Source organism: Podarcis bocagei, assembly GCF_964188305.1.
Source record: "Podarcis bocagei genome assembly, chromosome: Z".
NCBI lineage: Eukaryota > Metazoa > Chordata > Lepidosauria > Squamata > Lacertidae > Podarcis > Podarcis bocagei.
In genome coordinates, this window is record NC_138140.1 from 32,215,429 (window position 1) to 32,229,268 (window position 13,840).

Genomic DNA, 13,840 nt, shown 5'->3' on the forward strand with positions numbered 1-13,840 from the left:
CAGCTGCAGTTGCCCCCCCCTATGGCCGTTATCAATGGGCTTTTTAACAGAACAGCTGACACAGCCTGAATGCTCACATCTGATCTGTATATTCAAAGGCTAATAGTAGCCTTAATTTTGTTTTACAAGGCAATAATTTGACTGGTAAGAGGATAAAAGATGAAGATCAAAGACTTATATTGGAAGCAGACGGCTTCTGTGATAATATTAATAAATTATCTTTTCCTCCCTCCTTTTTTTATAAAAAAGATACTGCTGGAGATTATTTATTTCTAGAACTGGGTGAACTCTAGCAAAATCTTCTTAGATGAATTGGGGGGGGGAACGCCCAAGCTTCCTCCCTGCTTCCAAAAGACCAAGAAAGGTTGTTTAATATTTTTTGGGGGGGGGTGAAATTTGAAGGCTTGGAGAAATCATCTCTACCCACCTGTCTTCCTACAACACACCAACTGTCTCCATCATAATGGAACTAGGGTGGAAGAAAGGAAACAGCACAGACAAGGATGCTGTCTATTCTATATAACCTTCTCTTCTGCTGTCTACCTTTGCTCCATTTCTTCCCTCCTCCCACCCCCAATTCCTCAAACCCATATGAGCCAGCAGAAGAGGGTGTGGGAAAATGTTTATGCATATAAAAAGGACCGATGGAACCATCCCATTGTCGGGGTAGGTCGTTTCCCAGTTCACATTAAGAAGCTATAATTAAATGTCCTTGGGTATGGAATTGAAAGCTGCCCATAGACAATTAATTGATATATCCAAGAGACACATAGCCCCCTCCAAACCCAATAGAGAAGACTCCTCACTCTCTGTAACTCAGCTCTTACTGTGTGAAGCATTTAACTAACAGCCCTGCTAATAGAAATTCCAAAGCAAAGGCAGTTTAATGTTTCCATATGGCAGGCTGGAAAGGCCTAGAGCTAGAGAGAGTGGCTTTAGACAGCCCCATGGTGTATTTAACATTGAATACTGCAGGTCAGACTTGTTCATAACAATCCTGAATGGTTTATAACAATCCTAAAGTGTTCCCTATTTCTCCTATCCCCATTTAGCAGGTTGGGCTGTGAGAGTAGCATGCAACAACCTTGCAGTGTAGTTCGCTGTCATATGAGCAGTAAGTGGGAGAGGGAGAGAGTAGCTTAAGGCAGCACTGTAACACAATACAATACACTGTGCACACTGTAGGTCAAAGGAAGGGCCGAGACTGATCTAGAGTCTCTTGTTTTTTAAGTTTTTATGCTTTCCAAATTTATGCATTTCATTAGTTTTACAATCAATTTAACATTTCAAAGTTTGACTTCCTTCCGCCTCTTTCTTCAGTTCCTGAAATTTATTTTTTAATATCTTCTGCATATCCAAATTCATTTAATTTGCTCATTAAATTATCTACTTTAAATACATATTCTTATGAAACTGCAGGTTATTATAATAATCCTGCTAATGTTTTTATCTGTTTGCAATGTATCTGTAAATATTCAATAAACCATTTCCATTCTTTTATTAAAGTTTGTTATCTTGATTTCTTATTCTTCCGGTAAGTTTCGCTAGATTGGTCTAGAGAAGTGGTTCCCAACCTTTTTTTGGCCATGCCCCACCTAAGCATCTCTAAAATCCCGATGCCCACCCCCCGACATATAATTCTTATTATTCAAAAAGTGAACTCCTATTCACATGGAGGAAGCCTAAAAGGCCATTCACTGTTAATAACTCATTCTCGAATTGCCTTCCCTTAAAAATCAAATTGCCCCACATTGGGAACCATGGGTCTAGAGTCTCAGTCAATCCCTCTGCCTCTCTCAGGTTGCAGCAAAAGGCAGTTTACTGCTCTCAGACCTCCTCCCAGGCCAAGTCCAGCACTCAAATACATGCAAGAAGCCTTGTGCTCCACTGGTACTTGCAACAGACATTGGTTGCAGTTCTAAAAGTAAATAGGACTCCTGTCTTTGATGCTAGCTTGTTCTTTTTTTCAGCCCCGAGTCACATCTAACTTACTTTAATTTTAATTAACAGGATTTATATGTGGTTTAATCATCCATAACCTCTAAGTGGTCTACATAAGCCAACACATGCACATTTTGTTGCAGAAACCCCACTTGTGAGCGGTAGTCACGTAGTCTGGGTAACCGGGTTCGCGTCTCCGCTCCTCCACATGCAGCTGCTGGGTGACCTTGGGCCAGTCACACTTCTGTGAAGTCTCTCAGCCCCACTCACCTCACAGAGTGTTTGTTGTGGGGGAGGAAGGGAAAGGAGATTGTTAGCCGCTTTGAGACTCCTGAAGGGGAGTGAAAGGCGGGATATCAAATCCAAACTCTTCTTCTTCTTCACTTGCCTCTATTTCTGGACTTGCCCACAAAACAAAGTAGGTATTACAACCCTGCAGTATACCATCACCCTGAATGTTCCTCTGTCAAAAGCTGAAAAATGTGGGACACCTCCCTTACCTGTTTGACAGCACAGTCATTTCCCAATGCGTTGTCTGGCCCAGAACAAACATAGATGTTGGGAGGCAAATTGGCATAGGATGTCCTGTCTACACCAGAGGAGTCTCTCATGTTGAAATATACCAACCAGAGAATCTGAGGCTTTTGCCCTTCTCCTGCGCCTTCACTTTCTGGAACAACAGGGGGAAGATTTTACTCACCGGAATTAAAATGCAGCAAGACTTGTACAGTACAGCAAAATGTTGGAAAGGCAAATTATTCGAGGTTGTGCTCTAGATTCTTCCACCTTTGGGGATTATGGACGAGGCCCTTTTGTTGCTGGTACCCTAATTGTGTAATAAGTCTCTCTGAAATGGATATCTGAAAGCATCTGAGAGCCCCCCTGCTTCTGGTTATTAAATATGGCTTTGCGAAATGGAACCTTTATGTGGTTACTTACAGTTGCATACAGTGAACAAAGCATCAGACTGATTAATTCAGGGGCCCATGGGAATCATAGAGTTCCTTGAGAAAGTTTTGAACCTCAAACTGGGTAGAAAACCATATTCAAGGAGATGTAGAGTATCTCCTAGAAGGGGTTTCACTCAGAGCAGAGAGTGTTCATGGGCATTGAGATTAACTAAGGAGGACGAGCCCACTGCTTAAGCACTCCAGTATGGGTTTTAGGGCTCAAAATGGATCCAAGGCGTCACAGGCTGTTATAAACAGCAAGCCACAGACTAGCACGCCTTCAAAACAATGGAGGATACCAGCCTTTACTGCCTCAGGAAGCAGTGGCTGACCTCATACACAGGATCTTACTTAGGTGGTATATTCCACACACAGATAGCTTTTCAGGGGCCCTGTTCAGATGTGTGTACAGTGGTGCCCCGCAAGACGAATGCCTCGCAAGACGGAAAACTCGCTAGACGAAAGAGTTTTCCGTTTTGGAGGTGCTTCGCAAAACGAATTTCCTATGGGCTTGCTTCGCAAGACGACAATGTCTTGCAAGTTCCTGCTGTTTTTTCCCCTCCCCCCTTTTTCTAAGCCGCTAAGCCGCTTATCAGCTGATCCGATCAGCAGATAAGCCGCTAAAAGCCACTAAAAGCCGCTAATAGCGCTAATCCGCTAATCCGTCAATGGGCTTGCTTCGCAAGACGAGAAAACCGCTAGACGAAGAGAATCACAGAACGGATTCTTTCCGCCTTGCGAGGCACCACTGTATATATAATTCTGTAGCAATGAGGGTGGTATGTTGGACTGAGAATATTTGGTTTCAAATCCACACTTATGCATGAAGCTCACTAGGCAACTTGCGGCCAGTCGATATGGCCCTAATTGCACATCATATTAAACCACAGGTTATAACAAACCATAGTTTAACATGAACAAGCAGTGTGCTGGTACACCCTGCTCAAAATTTCCTGTGGTACATCTCTCCTGCTCTGCCATGTCACAGATAACACAAGCACACCTGTATCATCTGAACTTGGGCTCTTGTTTCATTTCCCACACAGAGAGACCATGAGCAGTCATCCAGGATTTGTTATTGGCTTTCTGTTTGGGAATATTAAGTCTTGCTGCTCTGCATTTTAATTATGTGTACACGACTGGGAAAGAAGCGGTAACCAACCCTGAGGCTTTTAAGGCAGGGAAGAGGGGGAAACACACACACCCCTGAAATAAAATTTAAAACAAATGCTATGCTCACATTGCTTAGAAAGAAAGAAACCTTTCATAATGGATAAGAACAGAGGTTTGAAGGTATTTTTAAAAGGCAAGCACAGGACAACTAATCTCTCTCTCTCTCTCTCTCTCTCTCTCTCTCTCTCTCTGTGTGTGTGTGTGTGTGTGTGTGGTGTGTGTGTGTGTTTAAACAGATGTATAATGACTGTTCTCAAGGAGAGAGCAGTTTACCTTTTCCAATCTATTCGGAAGGGATAGTCAACCAGCATAAAGCCTGGTGCAGTGCATTCTTTTAAAAATATTATTAAAAGTTCCTAGTACTCTTTAAAAAAAAGAAGTTACTTCTTCCTCATTTAGGCAAGAAAATGAATAGAGTCCTCTTCTTCAGGTGACTTTGCTTCTCTGACCTGCCATGGCCCAGTGCTCACTTTATCTGGTGATTCATTTTCAATAACTCCAACAGTATTTGTTCTGACATTTTAATTAAAATATGACCACTACCTCATCTTGATGATAAAAAGGCCTATGTGTCAGTGAAAACTAGCTTCTCAGTGCCTCAGTGCACCTGAGGACCCTCCTGATCACAGAGTTCCTCCAAAAGAATTTCAGGCAGCTTCTAAACAATACATCACTTCAAAACCAGATCACTTTAAGCATTAAGATTAATGTTAAGAAGGAGGCAGGAGGGAAAAGACAAGATGATGCTAAGTGGCAATCTAACCACTTTTTCGTATTCTGAGGTGTGTTTTTTTAGATCTGTACAATGCTGGTTTGGTTTCAGGTTTTTTTTCTCTTTAAGTTAAATTACGGGAGATGAATTGGGAGCAATAGAAAATGGATTTGCAGTGTTTATATGAACCATCTCTCTGGTCTGCTAATGGGAGTTGAAAAAGTAATACCTGCATAAATAAATAAATAAATAAATAAATAAATAAATAAATAAATAGCTCTACAAATTTATAGTGTAATTTGTTGTTATTCTGCATGATTAAGTCCCATGGCACTCCAAAGCAAGTGCCTCCCCAGACAATACTGAACCTGGACAGTCACCATAGGAGGACCATGGCACATCCAGAGATGCACATAGAACTAGCTTCTCATTTTGTCTGATAAAACATAAAGTAAATAAAAAGATGCACACACATAATCAGCAAGGCATTTGACATGACTTCTGATACCTAAGTGGTGGAATGGCTGTCAATCAACTTGGGCTGAGAGAGAAGATTGTAAAGCATGACTTTTGTTTTAAAGTAAAACAAGACAAAGCATTTACCTGTTTCTGTACTTTCAGTGAACAACTGGCCCACAACAGGCTCCAAATCTTCTTTAGCAGTTTTAATGGACGAACAAGTTAAATGCACCAAATCTGTTGGAATGGGACAGAAAGGCACTTTTAGGATACTCCACAGCCTGGCATTCACAATTTTGACTGTGTTAAAAGTGTAGGTCAGCTTGGAACTGGGCTGTATCACGTGGAGACAGTGCAGCGTTTATCAGGTCAGTCTTCTTCTGGGGCGAAGAAGCTGCAACTTTCTTGGGACAACAACATTCAATGGCAGTGATATGGCATGGTAAACTTCCTCATTGCACTAAAACGTGGTCATGTGAATCCACCCTGAACTGCATTTAAAATTGCACATAGCTTTGCAATTTAAAATAATTTCCAACCCAGGTGACAACAATTAAAAAGAAGAAGCAGCAAGCACCACCAACTGAAATCAAGTCATGAGTAAAATACCTTAAACACCATTTCAGCTATTAATATGCAAAAATCAATCTTTGTCCCTGCTTTCTAAAAGAACTGGATAAGCCTTTTTTTAAAACAACAACAACAACAACCTCTCCCTAAAAATTTCAAAGAAAGAAGCTTGCATTTTGAATATGAACAACAGAGAAGTTTTGAATGCTGAGTCTGGCCACTGCCATTGCATGCCTCAATAGCATCCAGTTCCTCTACCATCTTGTGATGGACAATTCCATCGTCTAGATTCCCTTCCAAGGTTTCCCAGAGTAGGGTCTCCAGAAGTGATCATCACAAATAAGAAGGCTCTATAGACAGCAGAAGAACCTTGCTGAATCAGGCCAAAGGCCTATCTGATCCAACACTCTGTTCTCAAAGTGGCCAGCCAGATGTCTAAAAGAAAACTGCAAGCGGAACCTGAGCATAGCACACACTCCCCGCCTGCAATTTCTTCCAGCAACTGGCATTCAGAGTCATACTGTGATAACTGGAGGTAGAACTACAGTCACTGTGGCTGGTTGCTGCACCTCTGTGGATGCTCCCCCAGAGCATTCTAATCATTTTTTAGGTTAAAAAAAAACACCTGTCCACACTTTAAATTTGAGATTCATCTTGATTATTTGCTTTGCTTGTTTTATCATTTGACTTTTTGGAATCTACATTTTAATGCTTAACTTTTATTATTGTTTAACCTATTCATCCCATATGCATTCAGAATTCTTAAATAATAAAAACGAGTGATATAATTTTAAAAATAAACAAATAAGCAAATGCAGAGAAAACTGAAGCGTTTGCTATTTTGTAGAACGTTTGCCATAAAATCTTTTTTTCCCTATTAAAACCACAATAATTGAAGTTCACTTTAATTTACTATATAATTATCTGATCACATGTGATGTTACTGCTATGAGCTACTAGCATGCCCACCCCCACCCCCCGCATTGGCAGTGTCTCTCTGATGTAATTGGGTTTAACTAAATTAGTTATACAGTGTGCCACTGCTGGTCTTTGAGTAATTCATTTAGGGCTGGGGAGGGCACCGTGTCTGTATAGCCTAAGGCAGTGGTTTCCAATTAGCTATGTATTGTGGACCCCCTGATTTTCAAAACCCAAGCCATGGGCCCCCCCCTTTTGATATCTCTACGGTAGTTTTTGTTATGTGAATGGTGCCAAGGCCCCCCTGGATGGGTTACGTGGACACCCTGGGGTCCATGGACTACCAGTTGGGAACAACTGGCCTAAGGGAAATCCTACATCAGCCATACTCTGGGTATACCCACTGAAATCAATGGAAGAAGAAGAAGAAGAAGAAGAAGAAGAAGAAGAAGAAGAAGAAGAAGAGTAGTAGTAGTAGTAGTAGTAGTAGTAGTTTGGATTTGATACCCCGTTTTATCACTACCCTAAGGAGTGTCAAAGCAGCTAACATTCTCCTTTCCTTTCCTCCCCCACAACAAACACTCTGTGAGGTGAGTGGGGCTGAGAGACTTCAGGGAAGTGTGACCAAGGTCACCCAGCAGCTGCATGTGGAGGAGCGGGGACGTGAACCCGGTTCACCAGATTACGAGTCCACCGCTCTTAACCACTACACCACACTGGCCCATTGATTTCAATGGGTCAACTCTGAATATGACTAGTGTTGGAAAGTGCTCTCAGTACTTAGGACACGAAGAAGGGAGTTTGGTTCCACTCAGCGGGCAACATCAATTACATGCCTGTCTTCTGCACCATGTGACCCAAGGTCAGGTGTATCTGCATGCTTATCTTGCATAAATGAGTGGAAGAGATCAACCATGTTAATAACCATTAACAGCAAACATCCAAAAAAATAAAAGGAAAAGGGAAATATTCTTTATGCTTTGTCCAAAATCCAGACACAATTAGATCATGACCATGCCTTCATACACATCTGGCCAACTCAGATTGTTTCATTGCATTTCTTAATTATAGATGTTTGTATTTTCATATGCTTGTGTAATTATATACTTGTAAACTGCTTAGAAAACTATGTGGTAAATATATAAATAAATAATAGCCAGGTAGAGATTTGAACATGGAACTCAATGTCCAAGCTGAAAGCTATATTCATGACAGCACAATGACAATAGCAAGCAGTTTGCAAAATGGAAAAAACCCATATATGCTAACTTGGGGGGTGGGGACTGCACCCATTGAAGCTAAAGGAACACTTTAAAAATGTTTGAGAACAGCCATAACCAGATGGGGCAAGCAGGGCAGAGGAATGTGATGGGTGTTTACCCTCCATTTGGCAATACAGTTGTAAACTCATTGACTAGAGAAGAAAAGCTAAGTGCTAATGCCTTGAGGATATGGGCTTCCTGTGGTGTGCTATAATAGAGTTTTATATATATATATATAAATTAGCTAACCACCTGTCATTTTAATGAATGAGCATTAGCAGTCCAATTGACCTGAAGTGTAAATACATAATTATAGACTTTTTAATAAAAGCTTATTAAAGTGATTTTTAATAACAAAAGGTGGTAGTGGGAAAAACACACAAAGTCTATAGGCAGATCATAAGAACAGCTACTTCTCAAACTAGTGCAGAACTTCCTTAGTTTTCGTTGTTTGCAATTTATTAATCTTGGAAAGTAGAGGAAGTGGGTGTCTCACCTATGCTGGCACTGAGTTCTTTAACTAAATGTATGTTCAGTTTTTTGGGACACACAATGAGCAGGTTTGGTGTGAGCTTGTGGCATTTTGAGACAGCAGCTGATGACACACTACCTGGAAAGGTCCTTAAGTGATACTTGCCCTGTCTATCCCCCCCCCCCCACTGTAAGCAACTGGGTATGAGAAAGGTCTCTCATCTCTCACTAGTTATTCCAACTTCCACCCCCCATCCCACTGTGCAAGCAGGATAGTTCTACCTGTAAAATGAACCCCACACAAGGTCAATATACCACCGATAATACAGAAGTTCATTTTTTTTAAAAAAAAATCCCCAAGCAACTGGAAACAGTTATGTTTTAGACCCCCTTAGTTTATTATGTTCAGAGTAGAACTTTAATAGTAAACGTTCCGTTGTCAAGAAAAGGCAAATGGATAGGAAATTAAATTGCCTGGGCAAGTATTTGTTCCAACCTTTAACATCCGCATTTCAATGCAGTTTATTTGAAAAACCTTTCTAATAAGGAGATCTCTTAGAGGAAATGCCACAAAGCCCTTTTCAGGAGTGTCATTACTTTTCTATACAATATATTATATACTGTTAAAACACAGAAATCATCAAAAAAACTTTATTGCTGTATTAACAAGGTCCCATTTCCTTTAAGCTATTCTTATGCAAATACATATATATTAATCTCATTTACTGCTGCTACATTTTGTAGCTGCGACCATTTAAATAGGTAACAGAATTGGCTACATATTGGGTTTTGGCCTGGCAGATAAAGGGCTCGGGAGATTGATGCAAACAGAAGATTGCAGAAATACTGGGGATATGGGATAATTTTATATTGAATCTTCTATCAAATTTCTCCAAATTTTGCAATGCAATTCTCTAAGTTGTTCTTGTTGGCATCTGTTTGTCTCAACAGACAACTGAGTGTGCCTCCAGAGGTGAATTCAAACTGCTGCATTAGCTGACCTCCCTGGAGTGCTAGCCTGGGCAGTGTGTATGGATGTCCTGAGATGCCCAGATGACATGTACCAAAGGAAAGCAGAGCAATATGTTTGGCAGTAGCTTGGCTGAAGGAGTTGCCAAAAGGAGGCACACAAGGCGCCATTCAAGCATCTTAGGGACTCCAGATTTGTGTAGGGTTTACTCCTGAGCCTTTTCTACTCCCAAAAGAGAAGGATCCAACAAGGTTTAGGATAAGAGTTTTCCTTCTCCTAGATGGGCTTCCTTCCTGGGTTGACAAGCCCGAACTGCCTCTCCATATCATGTGCAGAAACTGTCTTCTTGACCACTGAACCCACAATCGGTCTTGACTGCTCAATCCACCAGAGCATATCTTTGCATGCAGGGGAAGTCTCTAACTCACCGAGGGTTTGAGACCCATCAGCTACCCTCACCTGGTCTAGCTGGCAGGTCAAAGCTGTTCCTGATGAGTGGCCGCTGTCACATGCTGACAGTTTGCAGGAGCCACAAGTGAGAGCTGAGTGCAGGGTGGGGACCAATGGTGGACAAACCACCCCAGAAGGAGCATGGTGTGTCCCCCATCAGAGGTACTACTTCTCCCCTAACACCCCAAGTAACGGGCACAAAAATAAATATACTAGAAAAAGGATCCAAAAAAGGGTATATAAGTGAAAACAGCAGACAAAAATGCACCATATTAGGAAAAACAGCTTGCAAATATATATATAGATTTTCAGAACTTTTTTTAATATAAAAAATTTTTTGCAAACAAATGTGGAAAACTGAATTTAAAATTAGAAAAAAAGAAACAGAGAGAACCTGAAATTGACAGATTTGCTCATCCCTAAGAACACACACAGAGGAATCTATGCCAGAGAGCAGTTGTTGGTGACAGGTTCCTGGAGTGTATCTACTGCTGTATCTACTACTACTACTACTACACCAGTATAAGTCAGGACAAATATGCATGCTGCTATCAAGCATGTATTGGCTACATTCCTGAAATTTATAGGGTATTTGCCATTCCTACTGAGAGTTGGCACTTCCTTTCTTGCCACAATAACAAAGAACAAAGTCAGAACATGTACTCACATGTATTTTTCATGCATGTCATGGTTGAAGAACATAGTTCTATGAGGCAGACAGCAGGCTGACCTGGCTCCATAGGTGGGACAGTCAAAATGGAAATCTGGAAGGCAAAGAAAACAGAATCTCTTTAAAAAGTCTTCCAAAAGAATCCATCTAGTAGTTCTTTGCAGGCTGCAATGCAAGGCCCTTTTGCCTTTGCACCAGCATATTTAGCATATTATAAACCCAAGTCTGCCAAAGCGCTATTCAAAAAGAGACTGAGGGATGTTTGCCCCTGCTGCCTAATTTATGCCTATTTTATTGAAAGCCACAACCACTGTGCTCTTCTCAATGGTATGCTTTGCTTATGAAAAGTGCAGCATTTAGATTTCAGCAATAAACAATGTCTACTAAGGAAATGGCCACCATGGAAATGTGATTGGAGGCGCTGTATTTGTTCATATGGGATGCATTTGTGGAGGTGGAACATATCCCTTGCTCTACAATTGATTGTCCCGTTCAAAGTGAGACTAGAAATAAATAAACAAATAAATAACAACAACAACAACAACAACAACAACAACAACAACAATTTTTATTTGTATCCCGCCCTCCTAGTCAAGTAGCTTCATCTACATTGGCTGCAGAGATTTTCCAAATTTAAACCAGGCAATTTTATATGCATACTTATTTTAAAGGATCTCTGGTTTTATCTGATCTGCAAAGCTGATCTGTAAGGCTGATCTGTATACTTGTTCCTGTTACAACCTACAGTTTATAGTTTTAGATTTGGAAGTTATACAGAGATGCAGTGGGGTGTAGAACGGAGGACATTTGTCCAAATCCTCACTTAGCCATGACGTTCACTGGCAAATTTAGGTTAATCATAGCCTCGGTTTAATCTACCAATAGGGCTGTTGTAAAACCACAATGGGATCACATTCAAGTATATCAATTCCCTTGAAGGAAGGCCATGGTTTCAAGCAACCTGTTGGTTGTTTGTCTAGACCTGGTATGTGTTTGGATGGGAGACTGCTTGGGAACCCAAATGTACATGCTTGAAGACTACCATGTTGGAAGAAAGCTGGAATTATAATTGCAATAAAATAGAGATCCAAATATAAATGAGATATATAGATTATGTGCAGAGAAGTGGGACCAGATCTCTAACTTGATGTTTATCAGCTCCATCTATCTTTTAGGCAGGTTAGATCCAGGTTAGGTTGTTGTGTCCAACTTGTTTCTTTGATTTCAATGGGACTAAAGTGTGATTAACTTAACCTGGATCCAACACATAACCTTTGCTTATACTTAAGAATTAACTTCATTGATCAAGCATCTATGATCTTGTTTGTCCATTTCCAAGTTTTGAGCATTCAAACTTAAAAACTCTCCTGTTTCCTGGCAAATGCGTCTAATGGTGACAAAGGCACTTAAATGGCTTTACAATGAATGGAAATTGTGATCGAAAATACAGTCACAAGCAAGCAGCTGTTTATAAGGCAGAAAGTTACCAATGCTTAATGGATGTGCTAACCTGCTGATCTGAGCTTGCCTTCAAAATCGACCGATCAGTAATGAGAACCGCTCTGGAGATCTGCCTGTAAGTGAATAAAGCAATTATGGTCTATCACCAAAACATAAGAAGAAAGCAGCCATATGGATTCAGGGTTTCTCTCTCTCCAAAAATAACTATTACCACCATGAGAAACTAACATTCCACCAGCTTGCACATTGATAATGACACATTTGCATATGGCCAGCTTAGCTAAGAAATTAACAATGACTCAAGTGCATGCATATATGAAGGCTGCCAGATCTGACTCTTAATATTTATCAACTTATAATGAATATACTCAGTACTCCGTATGGAACATAATGTTTACTTCACCCATCACAGAATCACTCTAATAGCAAATTGTTTTAGAGTGTAGAAATATGCAAACACATCAACCAATACAGCCAATGACTGAGAGCCAAAGAACTGTGCAGCTAGTGGGAATACACCTAGAGGCTTTGGGCTTATGTTTCTCCCACAACACGCCACATGGCAAACTACCTTTGAAATGAAGGGGACATTCAACAGCAGCTTGCAGTAAGGTGTAGGGTTCTGATGTATTTTTTAAATTCCTCTAGGCCAGAGGAAGGGAACCTGTAGCCATCCAGGTGTCACTGCATTCCATCTCCCATCCGCCCCTACCAACATGGCCAACAGTCAAGGATAATGAGTCTTGGCATCCAACAATAACAAGAGAGCAGCAGGTACTTCATCCCTTATGTTCCACCTAAAATAGCTATTTGGATCTTTGCCACTAAAAATATGAAAAGAATAAGAAATTTATAAATGTGGAACCACTGCCAAATGACGAAAGTAGGAGAACCTAAGGCCAAGGGCACTTCTGCCACCACCAACTGAACAAAACAGAGTGTGTGGAGGGCACAAGAATCTGCTGGAGTAGTCTACTACTATTAGAAGCTGCTGCGGATAGAAGTCATGGATCTGAGTGCTGTTGATCCACATGGAGAGTCACCAGGGTTGCATGTTTTGTTCTATATTGAGATATACATAGAACATAGGAAGCTACCTTATAGAGTCAGACCATTGGTTCTAGTTCAGTATTTGTCTATACCAGGTGCGAGGAACATTTCACCTTCCAAATGTTGCTGAACAACTCTCACCATCCCTGGTCATTGGCTACACTTGCTGCAGCTGATGTGAGTCGCATTTCAGCAACATCTGAACAGCCAGTGGTTCTCCAGGGGGTTTGCACTGATTGATAACAGTTCTTCAGGGTTTCACATAGGGGACATTCCCAAGCCTACCTGGAGATGCTGGAGATTGAACCTGGGACCTTCTGCATGCAAAGCAAATGCTCTACCACTGAGCTACGGACCTTTTCCTGAATAGTTCCTTGGCTTGTGACTCTGCCTACCTATGCTAGCCTTCATTTTCCTCTCACCAGGAATGACTAGAAAGACTCCCAAATCAGGCTCTAGATTTGCTTGGTCAACAGCAGTATTCACTGGATCATGATTATGGTTCCTGGGGCTCACTATACAGCTGCTTTCAGCTCAGCTCTGCCATCAATGAAGTGTACAGTGGTACCTCAGGTTAAGTACTTAATTCGTTCTTGAGGTCTGTTCTTAACCTGAAGCACCAGTTTAGCAAATGGGACCTCCAGGTGCCGCTGCGCCGCCGCTGCACAATTTCTGTTCTCATCCTGAAGCAAAGTTCTTAACCTGAGGTACTATTTCTGGGTTAGCAGAGTCTGTAACCTGAAGCGTCTGTAACCTGAAGCGTCTGTAACCCGAGGTACCATT

At 41.1% G+C, this 13,840-nt stretch overlaps 1 protein-coding gene across 2 annotated transcripts in view; it reads right to left on the reverse strand.

Annotated features, from left to right (window-relative positions):
• Positions 1–13,840, reverse strand: part of CHM (CHM Rab escort protein) — a 72,340-nt gene that overhangs the window by 3,007 nt on the left and 55,493 nt on the right. For both annotated transcript variants that reach the window (XM_081180183.1, XM_081180182.1), the window contains exons 11-14: positions 12,057–12,120; positions 10,544–10,640; positions 5,380–5,472; positions 2,442–2,611 (exon numbers count right to left, since the gene is read on the reverse strand). In XM_081180183.1, coding sequence (XP_081036309.1) covers positions 2,442–2,611; positions 5,380–5,472; positions 10,544–10,640; positions 12,057–12,120 — 424 coding nt within the window. The remainder of the gene's footprint in view (positions 1–2,441; positions 2,612–5,379; positions 5,473–10,543; positions 10,641–12,056; positions 12,121–13,840) is intronic.